This window comes from Nannospalax galili, unplaced genomic scaffold (assembly GCF_000622305.1).
Source record: "Nannospalax galili isolate Female #2095 unplaced genomic scaffold, S.galili_v1.0 scaffold751, whole genome shotgun sequence".
Taxonomy (NCBI): domain Eukaryota; kingdom Metazoa; phylum Chordata; class Mammalia; order Rodentia; family Spalacidae; genus Nannospalax; species Nannospalax galili.
Window position 1 is genome coordinate 737,587 of NW_008331125.1, and position 22,527 is coordinate 760,113.

At 36.7% G+C, this 22,527-nt stretch overlaps 1 protein-coding gene across 1 annotated transcript in view; it reads right to left on the bottom strand.

Moving 5' to 3' along the window:
* The window catches only part of Cwc27 (CWC27 spliceosome associated cyclophilin), a 230,556-nt gene that overhangs the window by 180,465 nt on the left and 27,564 nt on the right, over positions 1-22,527 (bottom strand). The window contains exons 8-10 of the mRNA XM_029557817.1: positions 14,533-14,612; positions 13,557-13,590; positions 10,654-10,808 (exon numbers count right to left, since the gene is read on the bottom strand). Of these exons, the coding sequence (XP_029413677.1) occupies positions 10,654-10,808; positions 13,557-13,590; positions 14,533-14,612 (269 nt within the window). The remainder of the gene's footprint in view (positions 1-10,653; positions 10,809-13,556; positions 13,591-14,532; positions 14,613-22,527) is intronic.

The following is a 22,527-nucleotide window of genomic DNA, read 5'->3' on the forward strand; positions in this document are numbered from 1 at the left end:
ACTATAATAGTGTTTATTTTTTAAAAAATATTTTATTTATTATTTTTATTTTATGTGTATGCACATATTGCCTGCATGTAGGTAAGTCCAGCCATGTTGTGCAGTGCTCATGGAGTACAGAAGAGGCTGTCGGATCCCCTGGAACTGGAGTTAGGACAGTTGTTAGCTGCCATGTGGGTGCTGGGATTCGAACCTGGGTCTTCCACAAGAACAACCAGTGTTCTTAACCTCTGAGCCATCTCTCCGTCCCCAATAGTGTTTCTTAAGAAATTATAAAAGTTAGTTGAAATTTTTATTTCCTTTTTTAATTTTTTTCTTTTGAGATGGGCTCTTGTTATGTAGCCCAGGCTGGCACTGAATTCATGATCCTCCTGCTTCAGTCTTCCAAATGTGGAGATTATAGGCATGAATCACCATACCTAACTAAAAAAGCATTTCTAAACCACATGCGGGGGAGGTGGGGTATTTTGCTAAATAGTCATGTTGTCAAACTGTCTTCTAAATATTTATGTTTATACCCATAGATCTGTACTGTGCTGCTCTCAACCTTGGTCAGAAAAGCTTCTTTCTACAGTGTGTAGAAATTGATGCAAAGACTCATAACTGGTCAAAGTGCTGGGAATAAGAGACAGTGAGTGCTCAGTCCAGGGAAATCTGTATCAACCCACTCCCCCAAGGCTCAGGAAGCATCATGGGAATGGAGGCAGAAGGAGTGTAAGAGTTGGAAAATGGGGAAGAGTGCTGTGAAATGCTGTCTTCTGGACACAGCATGGCTACTGTCTCTTGACCTCACATTAGCTATGACACCTACCTGTACAAGATCAATACAGTTAAAATTCAAGCATGGATAGGGGAGGGGCTCACAAAGCTCCTCTCCTAGCTAAGGAGCTACTGGAGCTGATGGCTGGCTATTGGGGCTTCTTTGAGGGTGTGGCTACTGGTAGACTGTCCATGCTCTGGTGGGTGCACACACCCATGGGCAGCTGGGCAGCACTAACTGGACTCAGCTGAATATAAAAATGCAAAGAATGAGAACATGAAGTTAGGAGGGGACATGTCTGGGGAGAAGTAGGGGTTGGATATGATCAAAATACATTGTATACATGTATGAAATTCTCAAAGAATAAATGAAAAACATTATTTAAGAAAAGATTTCTCAATGGTCTGGTATATTTCTCTCTTACCTCATTAGTCAGAATATGGTCACATGGCCACTCACAGCTACAAAGAATGATGAATGTCTTTTCACTGGACAGTCATGGGTTCAACTAAACATAGAGTCACTATACTAAGAAAAAAGGAAGGACAGACAATGGACTGGCTGTCTTTAGTTCATCTAAATGCCTCATGGCTCCTCACTATAATGCCATAAATGAATGACAACCAGACATAAGTCAAGCCAGAAAGATTGTGTCTCCTGGGTATTCAAATTTGAGTCACAAATCAAGTCAATTTCTCTCTGAAGAACTGATAGTCAAGAAGAGGCCAACTATATTCCCATAGAGAAACAGGTTTATAGAAGACAACAAGACAAAATAACAGGGAAAATCAGAGTCCAAGGTTTCAGCAGAAGAGAAAACCTAATTTTCTGACAACTCGCTTTCTAGGGAGGGTCATAAGCAATTCTTTTATCTGGATTCTGTGCAACACTCCTTTTTCTTCATATAGACATTCTTTTGAGTTAATCTGAATGCACTTTTATTCCTTTCAAGGAACTGATCTTGAAGGTGCTTAATAAGAAAGTTCTTATTTAATCTTATGTGCATGTGGAGTGTTTCTCCAGCACCTCTGAAACTAGTGGGAGATGGCTACTGTTGTCTTCCCCACCCCTTGCATAAAGACTAAAAAGAGTTTTAAGTTTAGAACATTTTGCTTTTAAGAGGTCTGAATAATTAGAAATGTATATCTTTTTATTAAGATATTCTATTATTTTAATTGTGTATGAGTGTATTGTCTATATGTATGTAAGTGCACCCATGCCATACACTGCCCACAGAAGTCAGAAGAGGGAATCAGAGTCCCCTGCAACTGGAATTATGGACAGTTGTTAGCCACCACATGAATGCTGGGAACTGAACTCAGGTCCTCTGCAAAGACAGACAGTGCTCTTAACCACTGAGCCATCTCTCCAGCCTCCATATCCTTCTTTTAAAAAATTCTAGTAATGATGATTATATAGTCTTTGTTGCATCTCTTTGCTGTGGAGAAAGACGAAGATGCCTAAATCTATTCTGTAGTCACAGGTATTCCTGACAATTCCTAGTCAACACAGACTGGAGTAGGTTGCATGACCGTCCCTGGCCATTCATTGCTGCTACCTGTGAAGGTGTTTAAATGTCACTTGACTGACACCACATCACTTGCTTACCCAATGAGATGATGAAGTGAGAGTCATTAATTGATATTTGTGAAATGATACACGTCACTTCAAAACAAAAACTTTAAGAGCTAGCATGATTCCATTATCATTCTTTCCCTCTGCCATATTAAACAATCTCAGAAAGAAGCTGCTCCTTCATCCTGGGCCCTAGAATGATGACAACACAGAGCAGATCTGTAGCTTACCACCAGGATGTGCCAGAAAACAGTTGTTTTAAGCTACTGAGATTATGTATGTATGTATGTATGTATGTATGTATGTATGTATGTTTCAGTTTTGCCTGAATTTATTTTTGAAGTGTGTGTGCTGTATATGGATGTGCTTGTCTGTGTGGGAGCAGATGGAGGCTAGAGGTTGATGTCTAGATGTTTTCCTCAATTGCTTTCTCACCTTATTTCTTAAGACAGGGTCTTTCACTGAACCTGGAGCTCCCTGCTAGAAAAATTCCATGCCAATCTATCTTGAGCTGGACACACGTGACCAGGTCCTATTCAACCTCTCTCTAGGCTCCACAGAGACACAGACCATACAGCCTGAGTATTGACTTTGCTGCTTTGTAGCCATGGACATAAGACAATTCACTTCACCTTTTAGAAATCTAATGTCTGGGGTTTGTTGCACTTGCAAAAACAAGGATAATAATACAAAGTAGTCCTTGTAGCTTTGCTGTGGGAATAAAATTTGGGGAGAAAACTTGAGCAGGCAAAGCGCTGAGCTCTACTAGAGAAGTTCAATAAGTGTCTGTGGGAAACAGACTGGCTAGCAACCTATATACACAGGGACTCAATGAATGGGAAAATTCCAAATGGTATCAGAAAGATGGAAGAGTTAGACAAGAAGACAGAAAGAAAAGCCAGGGACAGAATTACCAACCAGAATTTTCCCTCAGGCCCTTATACAATTTTATGTGCTTTGTGTAAAACGAAGGAATTTGAATTACAAGTGGCCTTTCTCTTCCTTATCTTACTCCAACTCCACTCACCTATTTAATTTACAGGTGAATTTACAATGAGCATTCCAGGATGGCAAGAAAGCAACCAGGACTGCAAAATTCTTCAATGTACATACATGTGTTCCAGTGTAGAGAACACTTTACAAATGCTGACTAATTTAAAGAATACTTTTCTACGGATAATCTCAATAACATATTTCAGATGTACAGCTCTATTCCCTATAAACAACTGATGCTGCAAGATCAATACATTGTAACTCTCAAGGGTAAAATGAATAAATATATTCTAAAGACATGCAAATTCCTCTAGTCCCTTTTGACAGAACAATCTTCCCCCACATGTGTTTCATGGCTTCCTGTCTGCCATACAGGATTTAATTGTAAAAACAGTAGAGCTGTCATACCTCTGGAGTATGTGCCTCAAGTTCAAGGATTTGGGGGTTTTATTTTGAAGGTGAGCTCTTGGATATGGATTAACCAGTTTTCAATGAACTGACTCGGCATTTTAAAAGCGGTATACTATTTCAAACAGCCCAAGAAACAGTTTTGCTGAGAATATCCAAAATTCCTTCTATAAAGATCCAAACAGAATGAAAAAGGAAGGTTGCCAGAAATACTAAACTATGATATGGTTTATATTACAACTGATACCGTTCCAAAGTTTTAACCGTAACAGGTAAAGACAGTAAAACAAACCATCTAGTCTACTTTGGGAGACTACGCAACATTAAAGAACTGAACTTGATGCAAAAGTGTTACAGTGGCTCCAAAATATGGTTTATCTTAGTAGAATTAGGGTGCCACATATGAAATTAGTGGCATTTTATTTGCTATATTGCCCATGCTAGTCTCAAATTCCTCAGCCTTGCAAGTGTTGGGATTATAGACATGGACTACCACCTCTGGATCTCTTTTGCTTTGGATGTTTTATGAAATATATATATATATATATAAACAAAGTGAACATTTATATTTTATAAATATAAACCAATACAGGCATTGTACAGGACTGGACCACATAGAGCTCTTCAATTTAATATCTTATATTTTGCACAATTAATCTATTAATGTCTAATAGGGCAATTGCTATAATAAATTATAATTATCTGTTTACAATTCTTATTTTTATATTACTATTTTAGTCGTGTTTCGTGTTTGCTACTAACAGAATACTTGAGACTGAGTGATTAGTTCTGAAAACTGAAAAGTCTAAGGTTGAGAGACCTGTAACTGATGAGGACCTTCTCTCTGTGTCCCATGACTGAAAGCAGATGAAGGCAAGAGAGTACATTTATATGTGTGCCTGTGTGTTGTGAGAGGGGACTGGACCAGGGAGGCAAACTCTTTTATCAGTAATCCATCACTAAGATAACTAGCCCACACTTACAAGAGTCACATTAATCAGCATGATTACCCTCATGACCTAGTCACCCCCTAAAGAACCCATCTTTCAACACTGCTACATTGGGGATGAAGTTCTTCTAACACTTGAACTTTTGGGGATATATGCAAACCACACCAACTATATTATGAACATGTGCAGACAGAAATCATGTCTCTTTGTTTTCAAGCTCCTCAAGCCTAGCACACAGCAGTTCTTACACAGTGGCTAGCAATAGCAATAAGAGTTACATATATTTGAGATTGGAATGATCGGTTAGAAAAATAGAGTGGCTAGTCAGGAGAAATACATAAAAATAAGTATCAAGTTCTAGTAAAGAATGTAATGTTATTAAAACCAGGACTAATCTAAAACCTAATATCTGCCATCCAACCAAAACATTTCCTGAAAATACATTTGGACCACTATTACTGCAGACCACAGAAATAATTGCAAGTTTTGTTTATTTGTGGACCAATTATTCCGTATTTAAGGTGTGTGTGTTTCTATTTCTCTCCCTCTTGTTCATTACCTGCTTCAGTCAACACTTTGAAGTAAAAGACAGTAAAAGGAAGCAGAAGTACTCCAAGGTTAATTTCACCCCTTGTCTGTGAATGTTCTGAAGAGCTAACAAAGGGGACGTGCTGGAGATGATGCTATGGTTTAAACTGGCTTGTTGGAATGCCTGTGGATTTTGAGCTTTTGTACTTTACAATCTTTTAAAAAGCACACTATCATTTAAAAAATGTGTTATCTTTCAGTTTTTTGAAATTTAAGTATTAGACTAACATTTTGAATTTGCTAAAGAAAACCAAATTTAGGTACCATGGAAAACTAGACTTCCTAAGTATGATTACAAACAAAAGCAGAACACGAACAGGGTAAGATGCAAGAATTCTCGACGTTAGAAGTCTAGAAATCTGAGAGGCAAAAAGTATCCAAAATTCCATCCGACATCCTAGTCACACACTACAAATCCAGCAAGCAAAGATGAGAGACTAAATTATTAACAGCTCTTTAAGTGTTCATCCAAGCCTTGGGGATTATAAATACATCACTTATGACTTTATATTAACACTTGTTTTATAATTTATAGTTTAACTGATTCACAGAACTTTAGCCTCAGCTTTAATATTCATCTCTAACTACCTGGTGCTATCTTATAGCAAGACATCTCACATTTATTCAACCTAACAGCATTCATGAGCAAAATACAAGTTCTACTTAATTTCATCAAATAAGAATCCCATTTCATGAAAAAGGAATTACAGTCAACTAAATATATCAGGCAAATAAAACACGGTTGATAAATTTAGAATCTGTTCAAAAACCAAGACTGATATCACTCTCATAGTCTTGGAAGATCACTATAAAATCTTAAATGATTGTGATTTAAGAGTATGTATCCAGATTTCTTTGATTTGTATTTCAATTTAATGAAAACAAAAAAATCATAAAATTATAGATGACATGTTACACAATGAAAGATAATAATTTCATAATGATTATAATCATGACAACAAGCAATTGACTTTTGACCAGTCTGCTTATCCCATCTGATTTTAGCATCAGTTATTCATTATAAATCAGCATAGAAGATGCTAGAAACAAGCAGAGAAGAAAACTATAGAGTTTATGTGACTGACTTGCAGCTGCTCAGCTCCACTTACAGGCAAAAAGGGTTCATAACAAGTAAACTCAAGTCTTCAAGACTTTTCAAAAAAATAAATAGTAACTATCCCAACTTTTAACCAACCTTGCACATTAAAACAAATGGGCATTTTAAATTTTTTCTTATGACCATATAACAAGAATCCTCATTAACTTAGTAAGACCTGTTCTCAGATGATACTAATGTACAGACAAGTTCTGACTGAATTTGTTACTAGCACACATCTTTTTAAAAACATTGAGTATTCAAATGTCCTATTTTCTTCCTTCTAAAATTATTTGATTACATACTAACCTTTTATTGTTTTCAAAATTTAAACAAGTTCAATTGATACAAATGTTTGATCTCTGTTATACTGAAAGAAGATCTGAGGTGATCCTATGAAATACCCTTAATCTCACTTTATTCTGTACCCCAGAAGTAACTAAGTAGGTGTGATTCTTATCCCTGGATGCACACTAGAATATCTGGAGGGTTTCTGTAAAATACTTCTGCCTGAAGTTAAAGTCTGATCTCAGAAGTTCAAAAGGTGGCTCCTGTTAGAGAAAGAGGACAAAAGTTACCAAAATGGGGGAAAGCAGGATTTCTAGGTTAGAGAAACTCTTTCTTGATCTGTTGATGGGAATATGGGAGTACCTAATCCATTAAATTTAGCAACTTGTATACTTATGTATACTATGAAACAAAGTTCACATAGATATATTCTGGATGTATATTATATTTAAATAGTTAAAAAGTAAAACAAAAAAAGAAGTGCCCAAACTTTATCGCAGACCAAATGATGCAGAGCCTATGATGCTAGTATTTCTGTAAGCCCCACCAGTTAACCTACTGTCAATCTGGGAGTGAAAATGTTTTCTGTAATAAATTACAGTATTTTCATTTATTTATTATCTACCCTTTCTACTGACTCTAATGACCAGTCAACATATGCTCATATATAAGCTCTGAAAATGTAAATATAAATAAGATACCTCCCCAAAAGGAGTTCACTTCAAGTAGGCAAATTAATAAATCCCATGTGGAAGTACAAACAAGTTACTTATAAGATCTAGAAGAAAAAATGATTTGTTAAGGTAGGACCTGTTTGGTTTTTATTCATCCATACAAATGTCTGGGTACCTATAATGTTTGACCATGAAGACACAAACAACTAGACACCCTTATAATTTATTATCATACTTTAAATTATGTCATACTTATACCACAGAAATATGAGAAAGTTCCAATCAGAATACCCAAAAGAGAGACAGACTGTAGCACCAATTTTCTGTCCTTTGAGCTAACATGTTTACTTCTCCTATATCAATGTACTATACATAAAAATCACTGGGAGAGCTTGGTAAAGTGCAGGTTTTGAATCAAAAGATGTGAAGTGGGGCCTGAGACTCAGCATTCCTAATAATTCCCATATTACACAAATGGGTTTGGATAACAAATCACAATTTAAAGGGGAAAGTGAGAATGAGAAAGAGGTGGGAAGGGTTTCAAGAGGAAAAATAGAAAACTTCCACAGGTGGGAGGCCAAGAGAAAAAGGAACTGGAAAGGAGCCATTAGATTTGTCAATTAGATGGCCTTCATGAGACCTGTTTCAGGGAGGAGTGGAGGGGAAGCAGACTATGAGCACTTAGAAATAGATGGTAGTAAGGAGGTGAGGCCAGGAAATAACATGGAGTGGTTTGTTTTTATTCTTGAGTGCTGGGAGAGTCTTGAGCTTGTTCACCAGCTGAGGGAAAGATCCAGAGAGGAGAAAACTGAAGACACTGGAAAGAATGGAATCATTCTTTAGCTTCAGGAAACAGGAATCTAGGTGACATGCAGAGTGAGCTGGGAGTTTGAATCAAACATTGTGGGAAGCAAATGAAAGATGTGTTGGTGATACAGTTGAGGCAGGACACTGGGAAGCCACAGTAACAACTGTTTTATGGCTGTAATTCTGCTGAGTGGCATCCTGCTATCCAGATACAGGCACAGGGATGTGGGCAGGATAAGAAAAAGTACAATTAATAATACTTAGAAAAGAGAGGAGTGTCCTGAGGCTTGAAAGGTTCTCAGGCTTAGCAGTAAGCACTTACCTGCTGAGACATCTTACCAGCCAGCCCTTACCTAAAATTTTTAAAGAAGCTTTAGAGAATTAATTTTCTTATATTACTTTCTTTGGAAAACTTGCAAAATACTTTATTCATCTTTCCTCTACAGTGAATTTACAAAATGCTCATTAACTTAAAGTTTTTATTATTTTAGTTACGTAAATTATACTCATTTAGAAAGGGAAATTGTTAACATGACTGGATGTTTCCTAGGATGTGCCTATATAAGAAATCATCATAAAAACTAAGCTTCAAATGGAAAATCAACAATACCTAATTATTAAACACCCTTTCATGTGAAGCAGCCTTTAGAATAACCAGTACTAGATAGTTCACCAACATCTTTCACACGGATGTACTGACCAAAGCCTCTAACTATTCTTCAATCTCTCCTCTTGCAACAAATCAAATGTTTGCTACCCCCCAAATTCCTATGGTGAATGTATAAACCCTTACATGACACTATGTGGAGACTGGGCCTTTGGGAGGTAACTCAGACTCCATGATGGAATCAGCATCATTATGAGAAGTGGCGAAACACCAGAACTCTCCTCCACCATGTGAAAGAGAGCTGTTAGTCTCTGAGTCCCAAAAAGTGTCCTTATCCATATTCAAAACTGTCAGCACATTGATCTTAGACTTTAGCTTCTAAAACTATAAAAATCACCCTGCCTTTTGTCAGTTTTCTTAGTAGTCCCAGATACTGCATTCATCAATCCATTCTGTACATGAAACACAATCTCAATGCCTCGTTCACCTATAAATAATTCACTTTTGTAGCTCCCCGCCATCTTCATGATCAAGACCCTACCCCTTTATCCATCTATCTGTGCCATGCTTGCTCATCAGGACCACACCACAAGTGAGAATTTTTGAAGGATAACCACTTGTGGTGAGGATGAACACACTTTTGGAAAAGGAAATGCTTGGTATTTTTTATGTGAGGCAAGTCATTTTTAGCCATTTACGAAAGAACCATTTAAAATAAGCCTTTTTTAGTTCCCATAAAAAATTCAGTTTTGTTAAATTATAATTTAATGTTAATTGAAGGTTATTTAAGAATTTAAAATTGTATTAAGGCCAATAAGACAGAGTTTAGAATTTAAGCAACACTTAAATAAAACAAATTAGTGTTTGGTTCACCTATTAGAAATTTTTAAAATATATTTTGTTGTATTATAAACCTAATCTTTAAAAAAGATGTTATTCCTAAACATCAGAAAGCACATGCCCTGAACGAGAGGGGGGAAAATATAAATTATTCAACAGTGATTAAGTTTCAGGTGAAGCTACTGGGAAAAAGAAATAAGATAACATCTAAGTTCCATTTCTGACTACAGAAAGTGATCTCATGTTCAGCGGAAACTTCTGGGGATCATTTTTATTTTTGGTTAAACAAAACAAATATTGAGGAACCCATGCAAAGGAAATGTCTTTATCCTTAAGCTTTCCACATGAGGCTAAGAAACACAATAGAAAAAAAAGTTATGTATATGAACTTTATCTTATTTCAAACATAGACCAGCTGAAGAAAAGATATCCTATGACCCTATAAAGCAGCATTACTTAAGATATATACTATAGCATTGTAATAAAGAAATCACACAGGAAGGAGAGAGGTTTCTAATTGAATTGAATCTCAAGAAAGTAAAATGTTAAGTCAGAGAATCAAACAAACTTTTAGTACCAGATTGAACTTATCATTTACTGAAATTTATTTTATGATACCAGTGATTAAGAGGGGTGTATAGTATTTTGTAAATCACTCTTGAAAAGACTTTTGAGTATGTTTTCAGACCTACATGCTTTATTCATCAATGGTGACAAATTTAACTTCCCTAAACTGTTTGAGGGCATCTTTCTTTTTGATGCAAATTTCTCAGTGTTCTCATTAGTATTAAGCAAACACAATTTTTCACATCTAGCTAATATATTGCTTATCCCACATTAAAAGTATGTAGATCCTTAACTTGAAAAGTTTCTGCTGGACAAATTTACTTTGATTCTGGACTATTTTCTTTTAGGCCCCTAAAAGGGTTAATTTGCATAACTATAATATTTAATATATATTATGCAATGGCAGTTTGACACATTAGTTGCGAAGTATACTCAGTCTCAAGAAAAAAGTAATATAAAAAGACAAACTTCAGATGCCCAGAGGCATATGGCTGACTCACCTGCGGCTTGGCTTCTTCTCTGCTTCTCCCTCTCTGGCTGACTTCATATTTGCACCTGGATCCTTCTTTAACTTTTTTGCAATTCTTTCTCTCACCAGGTTCTTCTCATCACCATCACTGTACTCATCATGCTCTGTACCTTCATCTTCTCCATCCTGTAAAAACTGAAAGTCAGTACTTGCCAAGCATTCCATTTCTCCTTTCACCTCTAGAGAGTCGTCCCAGACCCTCTTGCATTCTAGGCCAGGCTTGCTTAGTTCTGAGCCACTATGGGCTTGAAGAATCTTCTCCCATTGGGAAAGACACTAGGGTCTGCTCTAGGCTAATTACATAAGCATGGGATCCCAGGAAGGGTAATTTGCTCAGTTCATGCCCAGCTCCTGTGTAGCTGAGACTGTTCCCCTCTGTATCACCCAGATTATTGTGTCTATCCACAATGCTATTCTTATCCAAGTGGGAAATGTCATTCTGGAGGCAGTTGGACAGCATACTGACATCATCCAGGTTAGATTCAAGTAGAAGCAGCAGAGAGCAGAAGCTGAGGTTTAAGGGCCCTGGGGCCAACAAGCAGCAGAAAACCCTCTACCATAGCTAAAAAAAAAGAAAAAAAGAAAAAGAAAAAAAAAAAAAAAAAGCTAAAAAAAAAAAAAAAAAAGAAGAGGAGACCTAGTCCTATAATCTAACTCAGAGCAATCACTTCTCTTCTGAAATCTTTGTAATGTTTGCAATGGATCCCCAACTCACTTGAGGCTCCCTACCCTCTCCTTGACAATCTCCTCCAACTCTAACCCAACACCACCAGCCAACTTTGGAGGCGTTCTCTTTAGCCTGAAACAGTGTGACTCTAGATACCTGCATGTTTGCTATTTCCTCTCCTTCACCTCGTTGCCCAAATGCTACCTTCTTGCTGGTACAATTTGTGACCATATTGATAACATGGTAAAACCACCTTCCCACCGCATGTCCTCTTCACTCACCTATTTCTATAGCACTAATTATTTACTTGTTTATTGTTTCTCACACAAGTAAGAACGCTCCATGACTCACATTCTGGCCTGTTTTGCTTACTATTATATCTTCAATTTCCAGAACAGCTCCAAGCATTAGTAAAAAGAGGGAGAAGGGGAGGAAGAGAAGAAACTACACCACATGGATTATTTCTCTCTTGTGATTCTTTGGCCTGGAGAGTCATGGTAAGACAGGATTCTTGACTTGAGGCTAATGAACCCTTATAATAGTAATCTCCAACGCTTGGTTCTCAGACTCCTTATAGAATAATGTGTTAAAATTATAAAATCCCAATCCTTGTTGCAGACTTATTGAACCAAAAATCTCTGTGGATAGAAACTGTGCATTCAGCAAGATGTTTAAGTAATTCTTGAGCACTAAACTTGATAGCAACTAACACAGACCTGGGCTCAGCAGATCTCAAACAAAGTCATAAAATTCTGTCTGTCAGCGTGTACATTTTCTGTGGAAAGGACCTATAGATTAAATCATTTCTAAGACTTTGGGATACAAACAAGTTAAAAGACCAAACACTATCCTTAGGTGACCTCACCCTATCCATAAACTTAAGAGCAAATTTATATTATTTATACCCATTTTATTGTTACCAGGTGTCTCCAACTTATCTCAATCTCAAAGTATACAAAAAAGCTAATTAATTTTCATCTTCCTCCTAGCCTCAAGTCTTTTCTCTCTTGTGCTTTTCTAACAAGTCCTCCAAATCAAAACCTATGGTCCTCCTAGATGCCTTCCTCATCTTCCATGTCTTTCCCATCTCACAGCTGTGATCCTACACTGAGCTATCCTCCCTCAACAGCCTTCCAACAGCTTCCCTTCACCCTAATCTGCTCCCTCTCATTTGTCCTCTATTATACCACCAATGGTGATATTTCTAAAATGCAAAGTTGGCCATAGCACCCTTCCTTTTAATAAATATCCTTCAAGTGTTCCTAATTACTTTTACGATGAAACTCAAGCTTCTCACCATGGCCTATGAAATGCTGTAACATGTGCCAGTCCTTCTCCCCCTTCTTCCTCCTTCCTCATTCCACGCTCCCTCTTGTCACTATGCTCTGATCACACTGGCCTGCTTTCAGCTCCAGGAACACATGAAACGCTCCTAGAGTGGAGTCCTTCCAGTTCTCTACGCATCAAGTTCATTCAAACTTTAACCTCACCTTGCATTTCCTGAATAAGGTCTAATTTCTCCTTCACCACCTTCTTTTGTGACTGAATTTACATCTACTCTCCCATAAGATATCACAGTGTCTTCCAAGAAGGTTTGCTTCACAAAGTCCACTATTTTCTCTCTACTATAGTCATCAGAGAACCCCCTCTTTAACTGTAGTAATAGATAAATCTTTTTTGTACATGCAAAGTTACATACTTTCTTTTGAATTATGCAAAGCACAGATCAATAGGTTTAATTCAAAGTGGTATTTGCATAATTTAAGAAAATTTATCTTTCACATAAGAAAATCTTCCTTCTGGCTTTTAAACATTGTTAGCTGGAAATAAAGGTACAATCTTAAAAGAAACTCTTAAAATATATACATAAAAAGGAATACTACCAGAAAAACTCATCCAAGCATTTCCCATATATCATGTAGGATGCTTACCCATTACATCTAAAGGTTTAACATAATAAAATTATTCACATAATGTTATGTGACAGAGAGAAAAAGCAGGGTAGAAATTCACATACGATTCCAATTTTGTAGGGAAATATATACATCTGCTTGGAAAAATATTCTAACATCAAAATAAATTTTCATTTTTCATTTAAAAAACTGCATGGATACTTAAATGTTTTAAAAGAAAAAGTAACTTATTTGTAAAAATATGACCTATCTCTAAATTGTTCAAGCTATATTTGTACTAAAATGAATACTCACATCTTCCAAATTTCTTGTTGCATCATCCTTTTCACTACAAAAATAAGTAAAACAAATACATTTTAGCTTCAAAAAAAAACAAATAGAAGTATTTAATAACTAAAAGTATAGAATAGTTTGCTTGGACTAATGTTTCAATCTTCCTCCACAGTGTCTGAGAAGGGTACTGTACATCAGATGGAAACAACCTCAAAGGGAGTTGTTCAAAATCAGAGTAAAGCACCACTAGCAGCTTATGTGAATTCATTGGATTTTTTTAAAGCAAACAGCCACCATCAAGGATATTTCATCTGCAGAAAACATTTTTTTTCTAGTACCTTAAAGAATTAAGGCTAAAGATATCAAATCCTACAAATAAAAGGATACTCAAAAAAGACTGTTTTGAAATATGACTTTTGAAGATGAGTTAGCCTCAGAACTACAGTATTTTGTCCCTACTTGAGACACTGGCCCAACACATCATGTGTAATTATTAAAATATTTAACACTAATACATGTTTCCTTCTAAAAAAGAAGCAACAGAGACCGTAATTTTTCCATTAACTCTGAAAGTTGTAGGAATTTCAACAGTAGATGGACCCCAGATGCTATGCTATGACTTTCCAATGATCTTGCAGTCTCATTTGCTTGCTCATATCACAACAACAGAGTTTCAAAGACAAAGTCAGCAAGGCAAAGTGAAATTAAACATGCAACTGTTAAGGCAAACAGTTGTTAGTATTCAGACTAGCCAAGGGGAGAAGTTCGACATCACTCACACAATGTAATTAGTCCAACAGAGACAGACAAGAAGGAAAGTGACGGTAGTGTTGCTACCGTACCACAAGCTCTCCATCTCCGTTACCAAGTTGTATTCTTGTTTTGGCTCTGTGGAAAAATTAATTTATGAGCACTATTTTCCAACAAAGAAATCAAGAAAATGAGAAAGCAAGAAATCTGAACACAGGACCTCAGATCTCAGCAGCACCACACTAACCTTTCGACCGCTGGAATGGAGCTCAGATGTGGATCATCCTTTAGCAGGTCGTGACTGCTTTTGCTTTTCCCCTTCATGCTCTGGAAAGGAATGTCCATTAGAATCAAGAGTGGGGAAATAAAGGCTTCTCAGACAAGTTAACAAATTAACATCAAATCAGGTTACGAACATAACATGGTTAGCAAAAGATGTGTCTCCAAAAACAACCACAGTTTAGAAATAAGAACATCTACCCTTCCATTGACTGAAAATTGGATTTTTCTAGTGGGGCTTGGTGGAGTACGCCTTTAATCCCAGCACTTGGGGGCGGGGCGGGGGGCAGAGGCAGGCAGATCTCTGTGAGGTCAAGGCCAGCTTGGTCTACACAGGGAGACCCTGTCTCAAAAACACCAACAAAAAAAAAGAAAAAAAGAAAAATGAGAATAGGATTTTTGTTCTCTTAATTCTTAATTTATATTTTCATTTATTTATTTTTTTCAAATTTTATTTTAATTTTATGTGCAAGAGCATTTTGCCTAAATATATGTAAGTGCATGTGTCATGCAATACCTGTGGAGGCCAGAAGATGGCGTCAGAGCCCCTGCAACTGAGATTATAGCCATGTGGGTGCTGGGAAACAAACCCGTCTTCTGCAAGAGCAGCCAGTGTTCTTAACTGTTAAGCCATCTCTCCAGCCTCATAATTTACCTATTTTTAAAAACTATTTTTATTATTTTTATTTTATGTGTATACATGTATTGCTTGCATGTAGGTAAGTGCACACATGTCACGCAATGCCCACGGAGGACAGAAGAGGCTGTCTATCCCCTGGCACTGGAGTTACAGACAGTTGTTAGCTGCCATGTGGGTGCTGGAATTCGAACCCAGGTCTTCTGTAAGAACAGTCAGTGTTCTTAACCACTGAGCAATCTCTCCAGCCCCATTTATCTATTTTTAAGACAGCATCTCACCATCTAGTTTTAATTTTAGCCCAAGACAGCCTTGACTTCACTAAGTAGCAAGACTAACCTAGAACTCATGATCCTCATGCCTAGAACTCTGTAATCCCCAGTGTTGGGATTACAGATGTGCATCACCATACCCAGCTCAAACATAGTTTTTAAGGAACATCTTTCCTTGTCTACATATATATATATATATATATATCTTGTTAAAAATAGGGGCTGGAGAGATGGCTCAGCGGTTAAGAGCACTGACTGCTCTTGCAGAGGACCTGGGTCCGATTCCCAGCACCCATATGGCAACTACAAACCATCCTTAACTCCAGTTCCAGGGGAATCCGAAGCCCTCTTCTGACCTCCACAGCATTGCACGACATGGGTGCACTCACATATATGCCGGCAATACACTCATACACATAAAATAAAAATAATAAATAAATAAATAAAAATAAGTCTATGGATTACCAAATCTGTACACTTGTGATTGACATACAACTGATAATTGCTGATTCATATATTAGGACACAGAAGATAGATCACAAGAGTAACCTGAGGTAAACGCAAACTATTGTTCTTCAAATATATTATCTATGCTGCACAGGATCACCTTTAAAGAACACACCTGGGCAATCAGATGAGGGAACCTACAAGTGATTATTTAACTCATGGAAAACAGATTCAGAAGAGCCTCTCAAGCATGAAACGCTTCATGAGTGACCAAATTATTTATTAAGTGCTTTAATTTTAAAGTTCACATAATAAATGTAAAATTTGGAGAGACAAACATAAGATGTAACTATAGGAATAATTATTATAAGTTGCTACAGGAAGTGGAACTTTAAGTACTACTATTGCTATTATTCTAATTTGTATATGCTTTGTGCCAGATATACTGGTACAAGCTGCATTTCTATCCCTTATTCTCCCTCTCAAATTAAAACACATGTGATAGACACTGTCAGCCCTATTTCACAGATGCATACAGAATAAGCTATTAGGGGGTCACAAAGTTAGTCAGTGGAAGATGATCAAGGATTTAAATTCAGGTCTTTTTAACAATACACCAAAAATATAAACGTACCCACTTTTATGCCTGCAAAGTCCTTACAGACCCAAAACACCATAAGCCCCTATCCTCTATACTTCACCACTGCATGGTGGAAATCTTCCAAATTTGGCCTCCTATGTCACTCTTTATTTTGAGAACAGGCCCTTAACTATTACTCGAAGACAGACTTATACCTCAGGAAATATATTTCCATGACAAAAACATGATTTAAACATTGCTGTATTAACATGGAGTTCTCTACTTTTTAAGTTCTAATCAAGTAAAATTTATACCTCTTGTCTAGATTTTTAAGATAAAAAAAGCTAATTTAAATCCACTGTTATTTGTAGTTTTAAGATTTCATAGAATCTATGGGTTGGAGAGATGGCTGAGTGGTTAAGAGCACTGGGTGCTCTTGCAGAAGACTAGGGTTCAGTTCCCAGCACCCACATGGTAGCTAACAATTGTCAATAATTCCTGGTCCAGGGGATCCAACGCCCTCTTCTGACCTCCATGGGCATTGCACAACACGGGCATGCTTACATACACACAGGCAATACACTCATACACATAAAATAAAAATAATACTGTTTTTAAAAGTCATAGAATCTGAATTATGTAATTAGTCTAATTCTTTTCAATCCAAAATCTTTCTTAAGAAGGCAAAATGTCATTTACTTACTTCACAATAGCTTTGTCAAACTACAAAAACTGGAAAAAAGTTGTTCACAGACAGAAGAAAGTTCAGTTCAAAGAACTACAATACCACAATTATTGCCCTGAATGATACGTTCCTGTAGTCACAGCCACTTAGAAGCTGAGGCAGGAGGATTACTTGGGTCCTGTGGGTAAAACTCACCTATTCAATATCTTGAGACCCTGTCCAAAAACAGTAACAAGAACAACAACAAAATATGGTAATTTGATCGAATGAGTTTTACAATCTAACATTCTACAATTTTATGTTTTAGCTCAGAACTTACACTACTTGTGGAAACAGAATGACCTCATCAGATCTCATAGCCCTTAGCTACAAAATAGAAACAGCAGCCTTATCTATTTCACATAAGAAAATTAAATACACGCACTATGTTCAGTGAACATAAAATGCCCTAAACTACACTAAAACCTGAACATCTTTGTTCCGTGCTTTTTTGTCTTCCTTAGCATTCCTTCCTACGGCATCTCTATTACATTTTTATATACCCTAAGCAATATCCCTTCGTGAATTTACCTACCCAATGACTTCTTAAGAGTTACAGTCAGACACATCCCAGCCAGAACTGGCCTCTGAACCTCTATTTCAGCCTCTTAGCTAAGAGCAGACGACGAGACTTACATAAACAAACAGTAGAAATAAGATTATGAGGTCTATAAGTACTTGCTATATTGTTTCATTTATTTGTACATGTTAATGTATAATTATTAATATTTTTTAAAAATGAGTTCTCAGAGTTGGAGAGATGGCTCAGGGGTTAAAAGTATTGGCTGCTCTTGCAGAAGACCCGGGTTCAATTGCCAGCAACCACATGGCAGCTAACAACTGTCTGTAACTGCAGTTCCAGGGAATCTGACACCCTCTTCTGATCTCTGTGGGCACTGACTACATGGGTGCACTTACACACACACAGACAATACATTCATAGACATAAAATAAAAAATAATAAATACAATTTTTAAAATAATGAGTTCTCATACTCTTGAAAACTCAGAGTAGATTTTAAATGTAATCATTACAAAAAAGGTATGTGGAATGAGGTATACATTAATTACTTAACTTAGCCTTTCTACAGTGTATTCATATTTTAAAGCATCATGTTGCACACAGTAAATACATACAATATTTATTTGTCAATTTAAAATAATTTACTTTTTTTAAAAGGAGATGGCCAGATCTATGCCTGCAATCCCAGCCTTCAGGCAACTAAGATGGAAGAATCACATGTTTGAGGCCAGCCTCAGCTACACAGCAAGCCTCTATCTTAGAAAACTAAAGGAAGAGAAAAAGAAAAAGACAAACACAAAATTCACTTTAAACAGTTTAAAGGTAAAAGAACAAACGTGTTTTACAGTGATTTAGAATAAGATCTGAAAACAGGAGGAACTTGTAAATTAAGCTGAATAATCATTACCACCACTCCAGATCTCAATTACCTTTTCAAAGTGAGTTAGAGAAGAAATGAAGAAGTCTTAGAGGTGAAAACAAATTCTGGCTTTAAAAAGTTTATTCTTTCTGAGAGACCTACTTTAGGGTCTTTACTTGAATAAGTAAAGGGTTTAGATGCTGAAAAACATTACTAAACACAGTTAGTGAATGCAGTATAAGGAGCTTCACAGAAAAGCTAGAACTGTAAGCAAATCTAAACATGAACATCAGTGGGACGCAAGGAAAGGATATTATTACCTGGGCCTTCAATACTAAAGAGAAAAGAGCCAGTTTGGAGATGGCACAAGAAAAGAAAGACTTCATTGGTCATTGCTGGCCTCGAAGATGGAGGAAGGGGACACTCTGAAGAACACAGGCCAGATCTAGATGTTGGGAAAGACCAGAGGACAGATTCTCCCCAGAGCATCCTAAAAGAAGGAGGTCTTTCCTACCAACATTTGAAAATTCAGCCTAATAAAGACCGTTTTAAACTGGCCATCAGAACTGTCAGATAATAAACATGTTTTGTTGTTTACAGCTACTAAAATTTTTATAATATTATAACAGTAATTTTTAAAATCATTAACTATAAATAATTAGAAAGATAAGTAAATTAAAAGTTGCATACAATTTGATGTGGCAGGAATATCTTACAAACTGAGCACTCAGCACTACAGTGAGCTTTGTTCTAATGGTCTCACAGAACTCTTCATACCATGCCCAGAACAGCCTCTCAATTCTGGGAGAAAGCTTAATTTCATAAATAAACCAAGATAGAATAAAAGACTCTTATTCTCAAAAGTGAATTTGTCTAAAATATAACTTTTATAGATGAGAAAATGCTCATCTATAATAAGTTTTAAATAAAAATGTTAACATGCCTTGTAGTGAGAAATACTGTACCACTGAGAATACAGCATAATTTGACTGTCATATTAAAATTTAGCTACCGAGATATGTTTAAAAAGGACCTGCCACTGAATGTGCCTCATGAAAACATATTTGATTGTAATGTTCTATGTTGAAAATAAATTCTAATATCGATATATAAATTATACAGAAGGATTCACAAACGAATCTGAAACAATGCAGGTATGTGAATGAAACGATTACTTTAGAAAGCGGTAAAAGTGCTTCCTGCCAAGTCTGATGACCTGCATTTGATCCCCAGAATCCAAACGGTAGATGGAAAGAACAAATTTACCAATTTCCACAAGTCTTCCCCACCCCTCCTTCCCCTCCTTTCTCACACATATACACATCAAACAAATGTAATATAATTTTAAAGGACTATGAGAAGAGGGATCATGCAGTTAAAATCCTTCAAGTATCTGAAGCCTAAGGTCATAGTTTCACTTCCTTTTTATTTCTCCCAAGCACTCCCTGGCCTTGTCATTATCCCTATCCTCCTCATCACCCTCCCTGTCCCTAGAAGCCTGTGGTCTGTCAGTACCCTCCTTAAATGTGTTATGAACTAAACAAAATGCTGGAAAAGTGATTTAAACAATGCAGAGACTGTTAAATCCCTTATTCCAAAGACCTTACTCCTAATAATTCAACAAAGGTTTATCAGTCCTATTTAGCTGATATATTCAGTTTTACATGAATTCCTATTATGTTTCAAATTAAGCATTCAAAAAAAGAAAATCAGGCACAGATTGACAACAAAGTACTCTTTGGGCAAGACATTCAATTAGCTATAAATCTATCTGTCTGAACTATCTTCCAGATCACATTTCTTTGTGTTGCCCATAAGAGTATCATGAGAACGTCTGACAGTGCTTTTCTGAACCCCCAATATGATTATTATGACATCCTTCTATCACACAATCCTATCAGAAAGGAAATGAAGTCAGTCTGGCAGTCTGGCAAGTCACTTAACCAGAGTCTCAGCTTCCTCATCTGTAACAAAAGGAAGCTAGACTAGATCCCTTTGAGCTACAAAATTCTGATTCAAAGTGATTTTATCAGGTAGTAGAAAGATACTGAAATAAATAAAGGAAAGCTAATCCACGTGGGAGAGACACCTTGTGCATAAAGGAGTGAGGTGAAAGCGTGTGTGTAACTCCACACTGATAATCCACAAACCAGAGTGGATTCTGACTTCCCTTACTTAAAGTAATGCTTCAGTGAAGACCTCACCAATTCTTAACTTGTGATCTGGCTCTGGAATAACACTTTACACTGTGGAGTCACTGAGAAAAGAAACCTGATAAGCAAATGAAGAATGAAACAATTATTTTTAAGCCTTATAGAAGTATTTAATTTCATGCAACCACAGAAACTTCAAATCATTCTGTCCCTAAAAAAGGACTTACTTGGCTTTGGCACTACTTATTTCAACATTTAATTTAATATGACTAAAATTTAAAATCATTTCTAAAATTCAGTTTATCCTTCATTTTTTTTAATCAAGGTATCATTTTACTAAAAAAATAGTAAATGTATTTGAGGCATGATCATAGTCTAAAGAACTACATGAACTAAATCAAAATAAGATTCTATTTAGATTTTCTCCAAAATTTAAAGCAATTTCTTTCCTCTAAGCCAGCAAATTTCAAACTTTTTTTGTTGTTCCATTTTCTCAAACTGAACTACCCACATAGAGCAGACAAAACAGCTAAATTCTGTGAGTCAGAGACTATGCAGTGTACCAAGACCCACTCCTGTGTACAGAACGGGCTGCTAGTAGGTCAGCAGGCACAGGTGAATACCTGCTATCCACACTCACTCTAGCTATCCAGGTACCTCAGGAAGGCACTGGGACAATTGTGCTCAGCTCTTTGTTTTTAAACTCAGAAGGCTGAGTTGCTGCTCTCAGCTCTCCAGATTGCTCAGACACGAGGGTGGCAGCTTTTACATAATAATTATGAGCATATTAGAATTCACTTAATTTGTTTTTAGCTCTCAGAATAAAATACCAATCATATATTTAATATATTGTTCTATCTTAAGACACTTAAGTTTCAAAGGCATTTTTCAGGATTGTAAAATGATCACAACTAGGACTATGCATATCCTCATTCACAACTCTAAATGCTGTATGTCATTTCTATGTTACACAAAGAAAACATTGAGGCTCAGAAAGTCAGTCATTCTAGGTTGCCTAGTATCAGTGGAAACTGAGATTTCAATGAGTTTATAAGATGTCAACAATGTCTATGACACTGATTTCAAGCTTTGCTACCCTGTTGACTCAAAGATGGACAGAATTTATCTTCAAGGAGCCTAGGACATTATTCAATAATTAAAATAGAGAATACTGGGGCTGGAGAGATGGCTGAGGGTTAAGAGCACTGACTACTCTTGCAGAGGACCCAGGTTCGATTCCCAGTACCCACATGGCAGCTACAAACCATCCTTAACTCAAGTTCCAGGGGAATCCGAAGCCCTCTTCTGAGCTCTGTGGCATTGCATGACACAGGGGCACTCACATACAAGTAGGCAATACACTCATACACATAAAATAAAAATAATAAATAAAATATTTTAAAAAAACAGAGAATACAGGACATAGTGTTAGAGTGGTCCACAATGAGAGCATGGGCACATCCTTCTTACATAAAGAAGCAAAAAAGATGCTTTTAAAAGGAAAATGTGATGCAACATAAGCAAAAGTTAGGTTAGACACAGAAAAGATCAAGAAAGCTGGAAAAGATTCAGAAATGATGGTATTTGAAGTGTTTAAAATAAGTAAGTTGTGGGCCTGGTGGCACACACCTTTGATCCCAGAGGCAAGCGGATCTTTGTAAGTTCAAGGCCAGCCTGGTCTTCATAGTGAGCTCTAGGCCAGCTGGGGCTAAAGGGAGACCCTGTCTCAAAAAAAAAGTGGTTGACCTCAAGATGTGGACAAGAACTGA